At 51.9% G+C, this 20,722-nt stretch overlaps 1 protein-coding gene across 4 annotated transcripts in view; it reads right to left on the minus strand.

Moving 5' to 3' along the window:
• The window catches only part of sde2 (SDE2 telomere maintenance homolog (S. pombe)), a 56,845-nt gene extending 36,597 nt beyond the window's left edge, over positions 1-20,248 (minus strand). For 2 of the 4 annotated variants that reach the window (XR_010962959.1, XR_010962960.1), the window contains exons 1-3: positions 20,089-20,248; positions 12,761-12,878; positions 11,584-11,695 (exon numbers count right to left, since the gene is read on the minus strand). Coding sequence is in view for 1 of the 4 variants with exons in the window: in XM_067985183.1 (XP_067841284.1) it covers positions 11,584-11,695; positions 12,761-12,878; positions 20,089-20,190 (332 nt within the window). In the remaining 3 variants the exon portion in view is untranslated. Of the gene's footprint in view, positions 1-11,583; positions 11,696-12,760; positions 12,879-20,088 lie in introns of those variants that run through there. The other 2 variants (XM_067985183.1, XM_067985184.1) reach the window with 2 other exon arrangements.
• Positions 20,249-20,722: the final 474 nt, after the last annotated feature.

Here is a 20,722-nt window from a genome sequence, read left to right on the forward strand (position 1 = left end):
TCTAATACTGGGGGTCATTAATGGAGATCGTCCCGTGTCCAATACTGGGGGTCAGTGATGGAGATCGTCCACAGTCTAATACTGTGTGTCAGTGATGGAGATCGTCCCCAGTCTAATACTGGGGGTCATTAATGGAGATCGTCCCCCGTCTAATACTGGGGGTCATTAATGGAGATCGTCCCCAGTCTAATACTGGGGGTCATTAATGGAGATCGTCCCCAGTCCAATACTGGGGGTCAGTGATGGAGATCGTCCCCAGTCTAATACTGGGGGTCATTAATGGAGATCGTCCCCAGTCTAATACTGTGTGTCATTAATGGAGATCGTCCCGTGTCCAATACTGGGGGTCAGTGATGGAGATCGTCCACAGTCTAATACTGGGGGTCAGTGATGGAGATCGTCCCCAGTCTAATACTGTGTGTCATTAATGGAGATCGTCCCCAGTCTAATACTGGGGGTCATTAATGGAGATCGTCCCCAGTCTAATACTGTGTGTCATTAATGGAGATCGTCCCGTGTCCAATACTGGGGGTCAGTGATGGAGATCGTCCCCAGTCTAATACTGTGTGTCATTAATGGAGATCGTCCCCAGTCTAATACTGTGTGTCATTAATGGAGATCGTCCCCAGTCTAATACTGGGGGTCATTAATGGAGATCGTCCCCCGTCTAATACTGGGGGTCATTAATGGAGATCGTCCCCCGTCTAATACTGGGGGTCATTAATGGAGATCGTCCCCAGTCTAATACTGGGGGTCATTGATGGAGATCGTCCCCAGTCTAATACTGGGGGGCATTGATGGAGATCGTCCACAGTCTAATACTGTGTGTCATTAACGGAGATCGCCCCCAGTCTAATACTGTGTGTCATTAATGGAGATCGTCCCCAGTCTAATACTGGGGGTCATTGATGGAGATCGTCCCCAGTCTAATACGGTGTGTCATTGATGGAGATCGTCCCGTCTAATACTGGGGGTCATTAATGGAGATCGTCCCCAGTCTAATACCCTGTGTCATTGATGGAGATCGCCCCCAGTCTAATACTGTGATATTAATGGAGATCGTCCCCAGTCTAATAATGGAGATCGTCCCCAGTCTAATACTGTGTGTTATTTATGGAGATCGTCCCCAGTCTAATACTGGGGGTCATTAATGGAGATCGTCCCCAATCTAATACTGGGGGTCATTAATGGAGATCGACCCCAGTCTAATACTGGGGGTCATTAATGGAGATCGTCCCCAGTCTAATACTGGGGGTCATTAATGGAGATCGCCCCCAGTCTAATACTGTGATATTAATGGAGATCGTCCCCAGTCTAATAATGGAGATCGTCCCCAGTCTAATACTGGGGGTCATTGATGGAGATCGTCCCCAGTCTAATACTGGGGGTCATTAATGGAGATCGTCCCCAGTCTAATACTGGGGGTCATTAATGGAGATCGACCCCAGTCTAATACTGGGGGTCATTAATGGAGATCGTCCCCAGTCTAATACTGGGGGTCATTAATGGAGATCGCCCCCAGTCTAATACTGTGATATTAATGGAGATCGTCCCCAGTCTAATAATGGAGATCGCCCCCAGTCTAATACTGTGTGTTATTTATGGAGATCGTCCCCAGTCTAATACTGGGGGTCATTAATGGAGATCGTCCCCAGTCTAATACTGGGGGTCATTGATGGAGATCGTCCACAGTCTAATACGGTGTGTCATTGATGGAGATCGTCCCCAGTCTAATACTGTGATATTAATGGAGATCGTCCCCAGTCTAATACTGTGTGTCATTAATGGAGATCGTCCCCAGTCTAATACCCTGTGTCATTGATGGAGATCGCCCCCAGTCTAATACTGTGATATTAATGGAGATCGTCCCCAGTCTAATAATGGAGATCGTCCCCAGTCTAATACTGGGGGTCATTAATGGAGATCGTCCCCAGTCTAATACTGTGTGTCATTAATGGAGATCGTCCCGCGTCCAATACTGGGGGTCAGTGATGGAGATCGTCCACAGTCTAATACTGTGTGGCATTAATGGAGATCGTCCCCAGTCTAATACTGTGTGTCATTAATGGAGATCGTCCCCAGTCTAATACTGGGGGTCATTAATGGAGATCGTCCCCCGTCTAATACTGGGGGTCATTAATGGAGATCGTCCCCCGTCTAATACTGGGGGTCATTCATGGAGATCGTCCCCAGTCTAATACTGGGGGTCATTAATGGAGATCGTCCCCAGTCTAATACTGGGGGTCATTGATGGAGATCGTCCCCAGTCTAATACTGGGGGTCATTGATGGAGATCGTCCCCAGTCTAATACTGGGGGGCATTGATGGAGATCGTCCACAGTCTAATACTGTGTGTCATTAACGGAGATCGCCCCCAGTCTAATACTGTGTGTCATTAATGGAGATCGTCCCCAGTCTAATACTGGGGGTCATTGATGGAGATCGTCCCCAGTCTAATACGGTGTGTCATTGATTGAGATCGTCCCGTCTAATACTGGGGGTCATTAATGGAGATCGTCCCCAGTCTAATACCCTGTGTCATTGATGGAGATCGCCCCCAGTCTAATACTGTGATATTAATGGAGATCGTCCCCAGTCTAATAATGGAGATCGTCCCCAGTCTAATACTGTGTGTTATTTATGGAGATCGTCCCCAGTCTAATACTGGGGGTCATTAATGGAGATCGTCCCCAGTCTAATACTGGGGGTCATTAATGGAGATCGACCCCAGTCTAATACTGTGATATTAATGGAGATCGTCCCCAGTCTAATAATGGAGATCGTCCCCAGTCTAATACTGGGGGTCATTGATGGAGATCGTCCCCAGTCTAATACTGGGGGTCATTAATGGAGATCGTCCCCAGTCTAATACTGGGGGTCATTAATGGAGATCGACCCCAGTCTAATACTGGGGGTCATTAATGGAGATCGTCCCCAGTCTAATACTGGGGGTCATTAATGGAGATCGCCCCCAGTCTAATACTGTGATATTAATGGAGATCGTCCCCAGTCTAATAATGGAGATCGCCCCCAGTCTAATACTGTGTGTTATTTATGGAGATCGTCCCCAGTCTAATACTGGGGGTCATTAATGGAGATCGTCCCCAGTCTAATACTGGGGGTCATTGATGGAGATCGTCCACAGTCTAATACGGTGTGTCATTGATGGAGATCGTCCCCAGTCTAATACTGTGATATTAATGGAGATCGTCCCCAGTCTAATACTGTGTGTCATTAATGGAGATCGTCCCCAGTCTAATACCCTGTGTCATTGATGGAGATCGCCCCCAGTCTAATACTGTGATATTAATGGAGATCGTCCCCAGTCTAATAATGGAGATCGTCCCCAGTCTAATACTGTGTGTCATTAATGGAGATCGTCCCGTGTCCAATACTGGGGGTCAGTGATGGAGATCGTCCCCAGTCTAATACTGTGTGTCATTAATGGAGATCGTCCCCAGTCTAATACTGTGTGTCATTAATGGAGATCGTCCCCAGTCTAATACTGGGGGTCATTAATGGAGATCGTCCCCCGTCTAATACTGGGGGTCATTAATGGAGATCGTCCCCCGTCTAATACTGGGGGTCATTAATGGAGATCGTCCCCAGTCTAATACTGGGGGTCATTGATGGAGATCGTCCCCAGTCTAATACTGGGGGGCATTGATGGAGATCGTCCACAGTCTAATACTGTGTGTCATTAACGGAGATCGCCCCCAGTCTAATACTGTGTGTCATTAATGGAGATCGTCCCCAGTCTAATACTGGGGGTCATTGATGGAGATCGTCCCCAGTCTAATACGGTGTGTCATTGATGGAGATCGTCCCGTCTAATACTGGGGGTCATTAATGGAGATCGTCCCCAGTCTAATACCCTGTGTCATTGATGGAGATCGCCCCCAGTCTAATACTGTGATATTAATGGAGATCGTCCCCAGTCTAATAATGGAGATCGTCCCCAGTCTAATACTGTGTGTTATTTATGGAGATCGTCCCCAGTCTAATACTGGGGGTCATTAATGGAGATCGTCCCCAGTCTAATACTGGGGGTCATTAATGGAGATCGACCCCAGTCTAATACTGGGGGTCATTAATGGAGATCGTCCCCAGTCTAATACTGGGGGTCATTAATGGAGATCGCCCCCAGTCTAATACTGTGATATTAATGGAGATCGTCCCCAGTCTAATAATGGAGATCGTCCCCAGTCTAATACTGGGGGTCATTGATGGAGATCGTCCCCAGTCTAATACTGGGGGTCATTAATGGAGATCGTCCCCAGTCTAATACTGGGGGTCATTAATGGAGATCGACCCCAGTCTAATACTGGGGGTCATTAATGGAGATCGTCCCCAGTCTAATACTGGGGGTCATTAATGGAGATCGCCCCCAGTCTAATACTGTGATATTAATGGAGATCGTCCCCAGTCTAATAATGGAGATCGCCCCCAGTCTAATACTGTGTGTTATTTATGGAGATCGTCCCCAGTCTAATACTGGGGGTCATTAATGGAGATCGTCCCCAGTCTAATACTGGGGGTCATTGATGGAGATCGTCCACAGTCTAATACGGTGTGTCATTGATGGAGATCGTCCCCAGTCTAATACTGTGATATTAATGGAGATCGTCCCCAGTCTAATACTGTGTGTCATTAATGGAGATCGTCCCCAGTCTAATACCCTGTGTCATTGATGGAGATCGCCCCCAGTCTAATACTGTGATATTAATGGAGATCGTCCCCAGTCTAATAATGGAGATCGTCCCCAGTCTAATACTGGGGGTCATTAATGGAGATCGTCCCCAGTCTAATACTGTGTGTCATTAATGGAGATCGTCCCGCGTCCAATACTGGGGGTCAGTGATGGAGATCGTCCACAGTCTAATACTGTGTGGCATTAATGGAGATCGTCCCCAGTCTAATACTGTGTGTCATTAATGGAGATCGTCCCCAGTCTAATACTGGGGGTCATTAATGGAGATCGTCCCCCGTCTAATACTGGGGGTCATTAATGGAGATCGTCCCCCGTCTAATACTGGGGGTCATTCATGGAGATCGTCCCCAGTCTAATACTGGGGGTCATTAATGGAGATCGTCCCCAGTCTAATACTGGGGGTCATTGATGGAGATCGTCCCCAGTCTAATACTGGGGGTCATTGATGGAGATCGTCCCCAGTCTAATACTGGGGGGCATTGATGGAGATCGTCCACAGTCTAATACTGTGTGTCATTAACGGAGATCGCCCCCAGTCTAATACTGTGTGTCATTAATGGAGATCGTCCCCAGTCTAATACTGGGGGTCATTGATGGAGATCGTCCCCAGTCTAATACGGTGTGTCATTGATTGAGATCGTCCCGTCTAATACTGGGGGTCATTAATGGAGATCGTCCCCAGTCTAATACCCTGTGTCATTGATGGAGATCGCCCCCAGTCTAATACTGTGATATTAATGGAGATCGTCCCCAGTCTAATAATGGAGATCGTCCCCAGTCTAATACTGTGTGTTATTTATGGAGATCGTCCCCAGTCTAATACTGGGGGTCATTAATGGAGATCGTCCCCAGTCTAATACTGGGGGTCATTAATGGAGATCGACCCCAGTCTAATACTGTGATATTAATGGAGATCGTCCCCAGTCTAATAATGGAGATCGTCCCCAGTCTAATACTGGGGGTCATTGATGGAGATCGTCCCCAGTCTAATACTGGGGGTCATTAATGGAGATCGTCCGCAGTCTAATACTGGGGGTCATTAATGGAGATCGACCCCAGTCTAATACTGGGGGTCATTAATGGAGATCGTCCCCAGTCTAATACTGGGGGTCATTAATGGAGATCGCCCCCAGTCTAATACTGTGATATTAATGGAGATCGTCCCCAGTCTAATAATGGAGATCGCCCCCAGTCTAATACTGTGTGTTATTTATGGAGATCGTCCCCAGTCTAATACTGGGGGTCATTAATGGAGATCGTCCCCAGTCTAATACTGGGGGTCATTGATGGAGATCGTCCACAGTCTAATACGGTGTGTCATTGATGGAGATCGTCCCCAGTCTAATACTGTGATATTAATGGAGATCGTCCCCAGTCTAATACTGTGTGTCATTAATGGAGATCGTCCCCAGTCTAATACCCTGTGTCATTGATGGAGATCGCCCCCAGTCTAATACTGTGATATTAATGGAGATCGTCCCCAGTCTAATAATGGAGATCGTCCCCAGTCTAATACTGTGTGTTATTTATGGAGATCGTCCCCAGTCTAATACTGGGGGTCATTAATGGAGATCGTCCCCAGTCTAATACTGGGGGTCATTGATGGAGATCGTCCACAGTCTAATACGGTGTGTCATTGATGGAGATCGTCCCCAGTCTAATACTGTGATATTAATGGAGATCGTCCCCAGTCTAATACTGTGTGTCATTAATGGAGATCGTCCCCAGTCTAATACCCTGTGTCATTGATGGAGATCGCCCCCAGTCTAATACTGTGATATTAATGGAGATCGTCCCCAGTCTAATAATGGAGATCGTCCCCAGTCTAATACTGGGGGTCATTAATGGAGATCGTCCCCAGTCTAATACTGTGTGTCATTAATGGAGATCGTCCCGCGTCCAATACTGGGGGTCAGTGATGGAGATCGTCCACAGTCTAATACTGTGTGGCATTAATGGAGATCGTCCCCAGTCTAATACTGTGTGTCATTAATGGAGATCGTCCCCAGTCTAATACTGGGGGTCATTAATGGAGATCGTCCCCCGTCTAATACTGGGGGTCATTAATGGAGATCGTCCCCCGTCTAATACTGGGGGTCATTCATGGAGATCGTCCCCAGTCTAATACTGGGGGTCATTAATGGAGATCGTCCCCAGTCTAATACTGGGGGTCATTGATGGAGATCGTCCCCAGTCTAATACTGGGGGTCATTGATGGAGATCGTCCCCAGTCTAATACTGGGGGGCATTGATGGAGATCGTCCACAGTCTAATACTGTGTGTCATTAACGGAGATCGCCCCCAGTCTAATACTGTGTGTCATTAATGGAGATCGTCCCCAGTCTAATACTGGGGGTCATTGATGGAGATCGTCCCCAGTCTAATACGGTGTGTCATTGATTGAGATCGTCCCGTCTAATACTGGGGGTCATTAATGGAGATCGTCCCCAGTCTAATACCCTGTGTCATTGATGGAGATCGCCCCCAGTCTAATACTGTGATATTAATGGAGATCGTCCCCAGTCTAATAATGGAGATCGTCCCCAGTCTAATACTGTGTGTTATTTATGGAGATCGTCCCCAGTCTAATACTGGGGGTCATTAATGGAGATCGTCCCCAGTCTAATACTGGGGGTCATTAATGGAGATCGCCCCCAGTCTAATACTGTGATATTAATGGAGATCGTCCCCAGTCTAATAATGGAGATCGTCCCCAGTCTAATACTGGGGGTCATTGATGGAGATCGTCCCCAGTCTAATACTGGGGGTCATTAATGGAGATCGTCCCCAGTCTAATACTGGGGGTCATTAATGGAGATCGACCCCAGTCTAATACTGGGGGTCATTAATGGAGATCGTCCCCAGTCTAATACTGGGGGTCATTAATGGAGATCGCCCCCAGTCTAATACTGTGATATTAATGGAGATCGTCCCCAGTCTAATAATGGAGATCGCCCCCAGTCTAATACTGTGTGTTATTTATGGAGATCGTCCCCAGTCTAATACTGGGGGTCATTAATGGAGATCGTCCCCAGTCTAATACTGGGGGTCATTGATGGAGATCGTCCACAGTCTAATACGGTGTGTCATTGATGGAGATCGTCCCCAGTCTAATACTGTGATATTAATGGAGATCGTCCCCAGTCTAATACTGTGTGTCATTAATGGAGATCGTCCCCAGTCTAATACCCTGTGTCATTGATGGAGATCGCCCCCAGTCTAATACTGTGATATTAATGGAGATCGTCCCCAGTCTAATAATGGAGATCGTCCCCAGTCTAATACTGTGTGTTATTTATGGAGATCGTCCCCAGTCTAATACTGGGGGTCATTAATGGAGATCGTCCCCAGTCTAATACTGGGGGTCATTAATGGAGATCGACCCCAGTCTAATACTGGGGGTCATTAATGGAGATCGTCCCCAGTCTAATACTGTGGGTCATTGATGGAGATCGCCCCCAGTCTAATACTGTGATATTAATGGAGATCGTCCCCAGTCTAATAATGGAGATCGTCCCCAGTCTAATACTGTGTGTCATTAATGGAGATCGTCCCGTGTCCAATACTGGGGGTCAGTGATGGAGATCGTCCACAGTCTAATACTGGGGGTCATTAATGGAGATCGTCCCCAGTCTAATACTGGGGGTCATTAATGGAGATCGTCCCCAGTCTAATACTGGGGGTCATTAATGGAGATCGTCCCGTGTCCAATACTGGGGGTCAGTGATGGAGATCGTCCACAGTCCAATACTGTGTGTCAGTGATGGAGATCGTCCCCAGTCTAATACTGGGGGTCATTAATGGAGATCGTCCCGTGTCCAATACTGGGGGTCAGTGATGGAGATCGTCCACAGTCTAATACTGTGTGTCATTAATGGAGATCGTCCCCAGTCTAATACTGGGGGTCATTAATGGAGATCGTCCCCAGTCTAATACTGTGTGTCATTAATGGAGATCGTCCCGTGTCCAATACTGGGGGTCAGTGATGGAGATCGTCCACAGTCTAATACTGGGGGTCAGTGATGGAGATCGTCCACAGTCTAATACTGTGTGTCATTAATGGAGATCGTCCCCAGTCTAATACTGGGGGTCATTAATGGAGATCGTCCCCAGTCTAATACTGGGGGTCATTAATGGAGATCGTCCCGTGTCCAATACTGGGGGTCAGTGATGGAGATCGTCCACAGTCTAATACTGTGTGTCAGTGATGGAGATCGTCCCCAGTCTAATACTGGGGGTCATTAATGGAGATCGTCCCCCGTCTAATACTGGGGGTCATTAATGGAGATCGTCCCCCGTCTAATACTGGGGGTCATTAATGGAGATCGTCCCCAGTCCAATACTGGGGGTCAGTGATGGAGATCGTCCCCAGTCTAATACTGGTGGTCATTGATGGAGATCGTCCCCAGTCTAATACTGGGGGTCATTAATGGAGATCGTCCCCAGTCTAATACTGGGGGTCATTGATGGAGATCGTCCCCAGTCTAATACGGTGTGTCATTGATGGAGATCGCCCCCAGTCTAATACTGTGATATTAATGGAGATCGTCCCCAGTCTAATAATGGAGATCGTCCCCAGTCTAATACTGTGTGTTATTTATGGAGATCGTCCCCAGTCTAATACTGGGGGTCATTAATGGAGATCGTCCCCAGTCTAATACTGGGGGTCATTAATGGAGATCGACCCCAGTCTAATACTGGGGGTCATTAATGGAGATCGTCCCCAGTCTAATACTGGGGGTCATTAATGGAGATCGCCCCCAGTCTAATACTGTGATATTAATGGAGATCGTCCCCAGTCTAATAATGGAGATCGTCCCCAGTCTAATACTGGGGGTCATTGATGGAGATCGTCCCCAGTCTAATACTGGGGGTCATTAATGGAGATCGTCCCCAGTCTAATACTGGGGGTCATTAATGGAGATCGACCCCAGTCTAATACTGGGGGTCATTAATGGAGATCGTCCCCAGTCTAATACTGGGGGTCATTAATGGAGATCGCCCCCAGTCTAATACTGTGATATTAATGGAGATCGTCCCCAGTCTAATAATGGAGATCGCCCCCAGTCTAATACTGTGTGTTATTTATGGAGATCGTCCCCAGTCTAATACTGGGGGTCATTAATGGAGATCGTCCCCAGTCTAATACTGGGGGTCATTGATGGAGATCGTCCACAGTCTAATACGGTGTGTCATTGATGGAGATCGTCCCCAGTCTAATACTGTGATATTAATGGAGATCGTCCCCAGTCTAATACTGTGTGTCATTAATGGAGATCGTCCCCAGTCTAATACCCTGTGTCATTGATGGAGATCGCCCCCAGTCTAATACTGTGATATTAATGGAGATCGTCCCCAGTCTCATAATGGAGATCGTCCCCAGTCTAATACTGTGTGTTATTTATGGAGATCGTCCCCAGTCTAATACTGGGGGTCATTAATGGAGATCGTCCCCAGTCTAATACTGGGGGTCATTAATGGAGATCGACCCCAGTCTAATACTGGGGGTCATTAATGGAGATCGTCCCCAGTCTAATACTGTGGGTCATTGATGGAGATCGCCCCCAGTCTAATACTGTGATATTAATGGAGATCGTCCCCAGTCTAATAATGGAGATCGTCCCCAGTCTAATACTGTGTGTTATTCATGGAGATCGTCCCCAGTTTAATACTGGGGGTCATTAATGGAGATCGTCCCCAGTCTAATACTGTGTGTCATTGATGGAGATCGTCACCAGTCTAATACTGTGATATTAATGGAGATCGTCCCCAGTCTAATACTGTGTGTCATTAATGGAGATCGTCCCCAGTCTAATAATGGAGATCGCCCCCAGTCTAATACTGTGTGTTATTTATGGAGATCGTCCCCAGTCTAATACTGGGGGTCATTAATGGAGATCGTCCCCAGTCTAATACTGTGTGTCATTGATGGAGATCGTCACCAGTCTAATATCCTGTGTCATTGATGGAGATCGTCCCCAGTCTAATACTGGGGGTCATTGATGGAGATCGCCCCCAGTCTAATACTGTGTGTCATTAATGGAGATCGTCCCAGTCTAATACCCTGTGTCATTGATGGAGATCGCCCCCAGTCTAATACTGTGATATTAATGGAGATCGTCCCCAGTCTAATAATGGAGATCGTCCCCAGTCTAATACTGTGTGTTATTAATGGAGATCGTCCCTAGTCTAATACTGGGGGTCATTAATGGAGATCGTCCCCAGTCTAATACTGGGGGTCATTAACGGAGATCGTCCCCAGTCTAATATTGGGGGTCAGTGATGGAGATCGTCCCCAGTCTAATACTGTGTGTCATTAATGGAGATCGTCCCCAGTCTAATATTGGGGGTCATTGATGGAGATTGTCCCCAGTCTAATACTGGGGGTCATTGATGGAGATCGTCCCCAGTCTAATACTGTGTGTCATTAATGGAGATCGTCCCCAGTCTAATACTGGGGGGCATTGATGGAGATTGTCCCCAGTCTAATACTGGGGGGCATTGATGGAGATCGTCCCCAGTCTAATACTATGTGTCATTGATGGAGATCGTCCCCAGTCTAATACTGGGGGGCATTGATGGAGATCGTCCCCAGTCTAATACTGGGGGGCATTGATGGAGATCGTCCCCAGTCTAATACTGTGTGTCATTGATGGAGATCGTCCCCAGTCTAATACTGTGTATCATTAATGGAGATCGTACCCAGTCTAATACTGGGGGGCATTGATGGAGATCGTACCCAGTCTCATACTGGGGGTCATCAGTGGCTGATGGAAACATTTATATGAAAAAATAAAGTGGAATTAAGTCCTGTCTGCCACTAAGAGTACACTTTTTAAAAAATACTTCTGTTAATGGAATGATTTTCTTACGCCTTTTCATGGTTTACATCTCGGAGCCTTCTTCCGCTTAAATCCCGACATGCCTCCCGGTTTGTAGTTTTCTCGATTTGCGCTCCGAGAGCACGAAGCATGGACCCAAAACCTGTGCAATGGTATAAACCGAAAATTTTACCAAACACTTTTCTTCCCCACCTTCATCTTCTAAATCGTTAATAATTCTTCAGCTCTATTTTTCCTTCCCCTTCTTTTTGAAACAAGGAGACTGCATGGTCAGTCAGGTTTGTCAGAGAGAAATAGTAGTTAGGGCTTTCAACGAGGCTAAGAGAATCGGCTGAGGATATTGAGAAGCCATATTGTTTAAGTCAAGTAAGTAGATGTAAAGAAAGAAAGGCTTGCATTTCTATAGCGCTTTTCAGGACCTCAAGATGTCCCAAAGCGCTTTACAGCCAATGAAGTACTTTTGAAGTGTAGTCACTGTTGTAATGTAGGAAACACAGCAGCCAATTTGCACACAGCAAGGTCCCACAAACAGCAGTTTGATAATGATCAAATTAACTGTTTTAGTGATGTTGGTTGAGGGATAAACATTGGCCAGGACACCGGGGAGAACTCCCCTGCTCGTCTTCAAATAGCACCATGGGATCTTTTACATCCACCTGAGGGTGCAGTCAGGTCCTCGGTTTAACGTCTCATCCGAAAGACAGCTCCTCCGACAGTGCAGCACTCCCCCAGTACTGCACTGGAGCATCAACCTAGATTTGGTGCTCCGGAGTGGGACTTGAACCCACGACCTTCTGACTCAGAGGCGAGAGTGCTACCAACTGAGCAACAGTTGACACTGCAGGCATGTTATTTGTTTTGTATTATTATGCAAAATAATTTGTATGGATTGAATTAAGTGCGTCCCATCATAAGCAGCTTAATGATTCGTATCTGGTCATGTCTCACCAAGCATTTGCTCGGTCCGCCTTCAGGGAGATTGAAAAAGTACACGTGCAAATACATGGATACCCAGTTCAGATCACAAGGGAGTACTGTTGTTGTACCCCGCTGGTTATGCTATCGTACAAGCAGATACAGAGCAGTGAGAGCCAATTCCTCAGACAGCTTACGGGAACACTGACACCACTGTACCCGAGAAGGTATCTAAGGCAGACCCCAATTCATAACAGCCATAAATGAAGTGCAGGCACTGTTTAAACCTTACCTCCTTTCCCTCCAACCAGTCTTGGTTCCAGACTGTAAATTGCTCCATGATGTAACTCCTCCTCTTCACCAACCAGTTTTCCATTACATTTCAGGTAAACATCTGCAATGGGGAAGCCCTATATTGAGAGAATTGAATGAAAGGAAATAAATAAACCCAGTGAGTGCACGAGGATGGATAATGGAAGAGAGAAAAGCACACAGATTGGAAAAGGAGTTATTATGGTGGAGTTGGTATATTTCAGGTCAGGAGGCTATGTGGGCCAAAGATAGTGGTGAGGCCGCTACAGAAAATTGTTTTAATGCAAAAATCACCATACAATAAGAGCTGCCAGATTTCACAGCAGGCTTGACGGGGCCTGATTATTTGAATGTTTATTTGAACTTAGGGCTGGCCTATTAAGAGTAAATGTGAATATACTGTAATATACAGGGTAGCATTAACTCCAATCAAACAAAGTGTCTACCTAATACATAGTTTATTTTACAGATGTGGTACACTACTGTGTGACTGTGTCTCCCTGTGATGGTCTGTGTCGGGGTCACACCATCTGTCTCCCTGTGACAGTTTGTGTCGAGGTCACGCCGTCTGTATCCCCGTGACAGTCTGTGTCTGGGTTACGCCATCTGTCTCCCCGTGACAGTCTGTGTTTGGGTTACGTCATCTGTCTCCCTGTGACAGTCAGTGTGTTTTTTTAAATTCGTTCATGGGATGTGGGCGTCACTGGCAAGGCCGGCATTTATTGCCCATCCCTAATTGCCCTTGAGAAGGTGGTGGTGAGCCGCCTTCTTGAACCGCTGCAGTCTGTGAGGTAAAGGTTCTCCAACAGTGCTGTTAGGAAGGGAGTTTCAGGATTTTGACCCAGCGACGATGAAGGAACGGCGATTTATTTCCAAGTTGGGATGGTGTGTGACTTGGTGGGGAACGTGCAGGTGGTGTTGTTCCCATGTACCTGCTGCCCTTGTCCTTCTAGGTGGTAGAGGTCGCGGGTTTGAGAGGTACTGTCGAAGAAGCCTTGGCGAGTTGTGCAGTGCATCCTGTGGATGCTACACACTGCAGCCAGAGTGCGCCGGTGGTGAAGGAAGTGGATGTTTAGTGTGGTGGATGGGGTGCCAATCAAGCGGGCTGCTTTGTCCTGGATGGTGTCGAGCTTCTTGAGTGTTGTTGGAGCTGCACTCATCCAGGCAAGTGGAGATAATTCCATCACATTCCTGACTTGTGCCTTGTAGATGGTGGAAAGGCTTTGGGGAGTCAGGAGGTGAGTCACTCGCCGCAGAATACCCAGCCTCTGACCTGCTCTTGTAGCCACAGTATGTCTATGGCTGGTCCAGTTAAGTTTCTGGTCAATGGTGACCCCCAGGATGTTGATGGTGGGGGATTCGGCGATGGTAATGCCGTTGAATCTCAAGGGCAGGCAGTTAGACTCTCTCTCGTTGGAGATGGTCATTGCCTGACACTTGTCTGGCATGAATGTTATTGCCACTTATCAGCCCAAGCCTGGATGTTGTCCTGGTCTTGCTGCATGTGGGCTCAGACTGCTTCATTATTTGAGGGGGTTGCGAATGGAACTGAACACTGTGCAATCATCAGCGAACATCCCCATTTCTGACCTTATGATGGAGGGAAGGTCATTGATGAAGCAGCTGAAGATGGTTGGGCCTAGGACACTGCCCTGACGAACTCCTGCAGCAATGTCCTGGGGCTGAGATGATTGGCCTCCAACAACCACTACCATCTTCCTTTGTGCGAGGTATGACTCCAGCCACTGGAGAGTTTTCCCCCTGATTCCCATTGACTTCAATTTTACTAGGGCTCCTTGGTGCCACACTCGGTCAAATGCTGCCTTGATGTCAAGGGCAGTCACTCTCACCTCACCTCTGGAATTCATCTCTTTTGTCCACGTTTGGAGCAAGACTGTAATGAGGTCGGGAGCAGAGTGGTCCTGGCGGAACCCAAACTGAGCATCGGTGAGCAGGTTATTGGTGAGTGAGTGCCGCTTGATAGCACTGTCGACGACACCTTCCATCACTTAGCTGATGATTGAGAGTAGACTGATGGGGCGGTAATTGGCCGGATTGGGTCACACCGTACGTCTCCCCGTGACGGTCCGTGTCTGGGTCACACCGCCCGTCTCCCCGTGACGGTCCGTGTCTGGGTCACACCGCCCGTCTCCCCGTGACGGTCCGTGTCTGGGTCACACCGCCCGTCTCCCCGTGACGGTCCGTGTCTGGGTCACACCGCCCGTCTCCCCGTGACGGTCCGTGTCTGGGTCACAACGCCCGTCTCCCCGTGACGGTCCGTGTCTGGGTCACAACGCCCGTCTCCCCGTGACGGTCCGTGTCTGGGTCACAACGCCCGTCTCCCCGTGACGGTCCGTGTCTGGGTCACACCGCCCGTCTCCCCGTGACGGTCCGTGTCTGGGTCACACGGTCTGTCTGGGTCACACCGTCTGTCTCCCTGTGACGGTCCGTGTCTGGGTCACGCTGTCTGTCTGGGTCACACCGTCTGTCTCCCTGTGACGGTCCGTGTCTGGGTCACACGGTCTGTCTGGGTCACACCGTCCGTCTCCCTGTGACGGTCCGTGTCTGGGTCACGCTGTCTGTCTCCCTGTGACGGTCCGTGTCTGGGTCACACCGTCCGTCTCCCTGTGACGGTCTGTGTCTGGGTCACACCGTCCGTCTTCCTGTGACGGTCCGTGTCTGGGTCACACCGTCCGTCTCCCTGTGACGGTCCGTGTCTGGGTCACGCTGTCTGTCTCCCTGTGACGGTCCGTGTCTGGGTCACACCGTCCGTCTCCCTGTGACGGTCCGTGTCTGGGTCACACCGTCCCTCTCCCTGTGACGGTCCGTGTCTGGTTCACACCGTCCCTCTCCCTGTGACGGTCCGTGTCTGGGTCACACCGTCTGTCTCCCTGTGACGGTCCGTGTCTGGGTCACACCGTCTGTCTCCCTGTGACGGTCCGTGTCTGGGTCACGCCGTCTGTCTCCGGGTCACGCAGTCTGTCTCCCTGTGACGGTCCGTGTCTGGGTCACGCCGTCTGTCTCCCTGTGACGGTCCGTGTCTGGGTCACGCTGTCTGTCTCCCTGTGACGGTCCGTGTCTGGGTCACGCTGTCTGTCTCCCTGTGACGGTCCGTGTCTGGGTCACGCTGTCTGTCTCCCTGTGACGGTCCGTGTCTGGGTCACGCCGTCTGTCTCCCTGTGACGGTCCGTGTCTGGGTCACGCCGTCTGTCTCCCTGTGACGGTCCGTGTCTGGGTCACACCGTCTGTCTCCCTGTGACGGTCTGTGTCTGGGTCACACAGTCTGTCTCCCTGTGACGGTCCGTGTCTGGGTCACACCGTCTGTCTCCCTGTGACGGTCTGTGTCTGGGTCACACAGTCTATCTCCCTGTGACGGTCCGTGTCTGGGTCACGCTGTCCCTCTCCCTGTGACGGTCCGTGTCTGGGTCACACCGTCCGTCTCTGGGTCACACCGTCCGTCTCCCTGTGACGGTCCGTGTCTGGTTCACACCGTCCCTCTCCCTGCGACGGTCCGTGTCTGGTTCACACCGTCCCTCTCCCTGTGACGGTCCGTGTCTGGGTCACACCGTCTGTCTCCCTGTGACGGTCCGTGTCTGGGTCACGCCGTCTGTCTCCCTGTGACGGTCCGTGTCTGGGTCACGCCGTCTGTCTCCGGGTCACGCCGTCTGTCTCCCTGTGACGGTCCGTGTCTGGGTCACGCCGTCTGTCTCCCTGTGACGGTCCGTGTCTGGGTCACGCTGTCCCTCTCCCTGTGACGGTCCGTGTCTGGGTCACACCGTCTGTCTCCCTGTGACGGTCTGTGTCTGGGTCACACCGTCTGTCTCCCTGTGATGGTCCGTGTCTGGGTCACGCTGTCCCTCTCCCTGTGACGGTCCGTGTCTGGGTCACACCGTCTGTCTCCCTGTGACGGTCTGTGTCTGGGTCACACAGTCTGTCTCCCTGTGACGGTCTGTGTCTGGGTCACACAGTCTGTCTCCCTGTGACGGTCCCTGTCTGGGTCACGCTGTCCCTCTCCCTGTGACGGTCCGTGTCTGGGTCACACCGTCTGTCTCCCTGTGACGGTCCGTGTCTGGGTCACACAGTCCGTCTCCCTGTGACGGTCCGTGTCTGGGTCACACCGTCTGTCTCCCTGTGACGGTCCGTGTCTGGGTCACACCGTCTGTCTCCCTGTGACGGTCTGTGTCTGGGTCACACCGTCTGTCTCCCTGTGACGGTCCGTGTCTGGGTCACACCGTCTGTCTCCCTGTGACGGTCTGTGTCTGGGTCACACCGTCTGTCTCCCTGTGACGGTCCGTGTCTGGGTCACACCGTCTGTCTCCCTGTGACGGTCTGTGTCTGGGTCACGCTGTCTGTCTCCCTGTGACGGTCTGTGTCTGGGTCACGCTGTCTGTCTCCCTGTGACGGTCCGTGTCTGGGTCACACCGTCTGTCTCCCTGTGACGGTCCGTGTCTGGGTCACACCGTCTGTCTCCCTGTGACGGTCCGTGTCTGGGTCACACCGTCTGTCTCCCTGTGACGGTCCGTGTCTGGGTCACACCGTCTGTCTCCCTGTGACAGTCCGTGTCTGGGTCACACAGTCTGTCTCCCTGTGACGGTCCGTGTCTGGGTCACACCGTCTGTCTCCCTGTGACGGTCTGTGTCTGGGTCACACCATCTGTCTCCCTGTGACGGTCCGTGTCTGGGTCACACCGTCTGTCTCCCTGTGACGGTCTGTGTCTGGGTCACGCTGTCTGTCTCCCTGTGACGGTCCGTGTCTGGGTCACGCTGTCTGTCTCCCTGTGACGGTCCGTGTCTGGGTCACGCCGTCTGTCTCCCTGTGACGGTCCGTGTCACGCCGTCTGTCTCCCTGTGACGGTCCGTGTCTGGGTCACACCGTCTGTCTCCCTGTGACGGTCCGTGTCTGGGTCACGCTGTCCCTCTCCCTGTGACGGTCCGTGTCTGGGTCACGCCGTCTGTCTCCCTGTGACGGTCCGTGTCTGGGTCACACCGTCTGTCTCCCTGTGACGGTCCGTGTCTGGGTCACACCGTCCGTCTCCCTGTGACGGTCCGTGTCTGGGTCACACCGTCCGTCTCCCTGTGACGGTCCGTGTCTGGGTCACACCGTCCGTCTCCCTGTGACGGTCCGTGTCTGGGTCACACCGTCTGTCTCCCTGTGACGGTCCGTGTCTGGGTCACACCGTCTGTCTCCCTGTGACGGTCCGTGTCTGGGTCACACCGTCTGTCTCCCTGTGACGGTCTGTGTCTGGGTCACGCTGTCTGTCTCCCTGTGACGGTCCGTGTCTGGGTCACGCTGTCTGTCTCCCTGTGACGGTCCGTGTCTGGGTCACGCCGTCTGTCTCCCTGTGACGGTCCGTGTCTGGGTCACGCCGTCTGTCTCCCTGTGACGGTCCGTGTCTGGGTCACACCGTCTGTCTCCCTGTGACGGTCCGTGTCTGGGTCACGCTGTCCCTCTCCCTGTGACGGTCCGTGTCTGGGTCACACCGTCTGTCTCCCTGTGACGGTCCGTGTCTGGGTCACACCGTCCGTCTCCCTGTGACGGTCCGTGTCTGGGTCACACCGTCCGTCTCCCTGTGACGGTCCGTGTCTGGGTCACACCGTCCGTCTCCCTGTGACGGTCCGTGTCTGGGTCACACCGTCTGTCTCCCTGTGACGGTCCGTGTCTGGGTCACGCCGTCTGTCTCCCTGTGACGGTCCGTGTCTGGGTCACGCCGTCTGTCTCCCTGTGACGGTCCGTGTCTGGGTCACACCGTCTGTCTCCCTGTGACGGTCCGTGTCTGGGTCACGCTGTCCCTCTCCCTGTGACAGTCCGTGTCTGGGTCACACCGTCTGTCTCCCTGTGACGGTCCGTGTCTGGGTCACACCGTCCGTCTCCCTGTGACGGTCCGTGTCTGGGTCACACCGTCCGTCTCCCTGTGACGGTCCGTGTCTGGGTCACACCGTCCGTCTCCCTGTGACGGTCCGTGTCTGGGTCACACCGTCTGTCTCCCTGTGACGGTCCGTGTCTGGGTCACACCGTCTGTCTCCCTGTGACGGTCCGTGTCTGGGTCACACCGTCTGTCTCCCTGTGACGGTCCGTGTCTGGGTCACACAGTCTGTCTCCCTGTGACGGTCCGTGTCTGGGTCACACCGTCTGTCTCCCTGTGACGGTCCGTGTCTGGGTCACACCGTCTGTCTCCCTGTGACGGTCCGTGTCTGGGTCACACAGTCTGTCTCCCTGTGACGGTCCGTGTCTGGGTCACGCTGTCCCTCTCCCTGTGACGGTCCGTGTCTGGGTCACACCGTCCGTCTCCCTGTGACGGTCCGTGTCTGGGTCACACCGTCTGTCTCCCTGTGACGGTCCGTGTCTGGGTCACACCGTCTGTCTCCCTGTGACGGTCCGTGTCTGGGTCACACCGTCTGTCTCCCTGTGACGGTCCGTGTCTGGGTCACACAGTCTGTCTCCCTGTGACGGTCCGTGTCTGGGTCACACCGTCTGTCTCCCTGTGACGGTCCGTGTCTGGGTCACACCGTCTGTCTCCCTGTGACGGTCCGTGTCTGGGTCACACAGTCTGTCTCCCTGTGACGGTCCGTGTCTGGGTCACGCTGTCCCTCTCCCTGTGACGGTCCGTGTCTGGGTCACGCCGTCTGTCTCCCTGTGACGGTCCGTGTCGGGTCACGCCGTCTGTCTCCCTGTGACGGTCCGTGTCTGGGTCACACCGTCTGTCTCCCTGTGACGGTCCGTGTCTGGGTCACACCGTCTGTCTCCCTGTGACGGTCCGTGTCTGGGTCACACCGTCTGTCTCCCTGTGACGGTCCGTGTCTGGGTCACACCGTCTGTCTTCCTGTGACGGTCCGTGTCTGGGTCACACCGTCCGTCTCCCTGTGACGGTCCGTGTCTGGGTCACACCGTCCGTCTCCCTGTGACGGTCCGTGTCTGGGTCACACCGTCCGTCTCCCTGTGACGGTCCGTGTCTGGGTCACACCGTCCGTCTCCCTGTGACGGTCCGTGTCTGGGTCACACCGTCTGTCTCCCTGTGACGGTCCGTGTCTGGGTCACACCGTCTGTCTCCCTGTGACGGTCCGTGTCTGGGTCACACCGTCTGTCTCCCTGTGACGGTCCGTGTCTGGGTCACACCGTCTGTCTCCCTGTGACGGTCCGTGTCTGGGTCACACCGTCTGTCTCCCTGTGACGGTCCGTGTCTGGGTCACACCGTCTGTCTCCCTGTGACGGGGCGGAGACGGACGGGAGAGGCTGCCTGAAGCCTGAGGCCTACGCGAATTCGACACACAGTTCGATACACGTGTAATAAACCGCCGCTCACTCACTCACCTGCTGCGGGCAGCAGCGTTGCTTTAGGTCGAGGCCGGAGGAGCCGGCCGGCAGGGCGATGACCGAGAGCCGAGGGCCGCAGCCGCGCAACCCGACCTCCATGGCGGAGCCTGGGAAACTCGCGCAGGCGCAGACAGCGACGGCAGCGGAAGGGGTGACGTTTACGCGCTGACGTACGAACGTCAACGACACTGACGCACGGTCCCCGCCACGTGACAGCGCCCCGCCGAACGTCCGACGGTGGTCGCGTCACGTGATGCGGGTGACGTTGCGCGGGAAAAGCACTATTCCCGCGCCGAGTGATAGGGGTGAGAATGTGAAGCCGGAAAACCCCGCGCCTTGGTCACATGAAGGGGATCCGCACCCTTGGTGTTTGTGTTTGTCCTCAACCCTTCCTCCCTCTCTCAGACTTCACCAAGCAAAGCAGGAATTTGTCCATTCTTTAGTGCAATGTTCCATAACCCTGGTCACTCCCCATTTAGTCCTTTGCCTGTTTCCCCTGGCTGGAGAGTCTAGAACTTGGGGGCATGCTCTCAGGGTAAGGGGTCGGCCATTTAGGACCCAGTTGAGGAGGAATCTCTTCACTCAGAGGGCTGTGGATGCTGAGACAGTGAATATGTTCAAGGCTGAGATC

Source organism: Heptranchias perlo, chromosome 5 (genome assembly GCF_035084215.1).
Source record: "Heptranchias perlo isolate sHepPer1 chromosome 5, sHepPer1.hap1, whole genome shotgun sequence".
Classification (NCBI taxonomy): Eukaryota; Metazoa; Chordata; class Chondrichthyes; order Hexanchiformes; family Hexanchidae; genus Heptranchias; species Heptranchias perlo.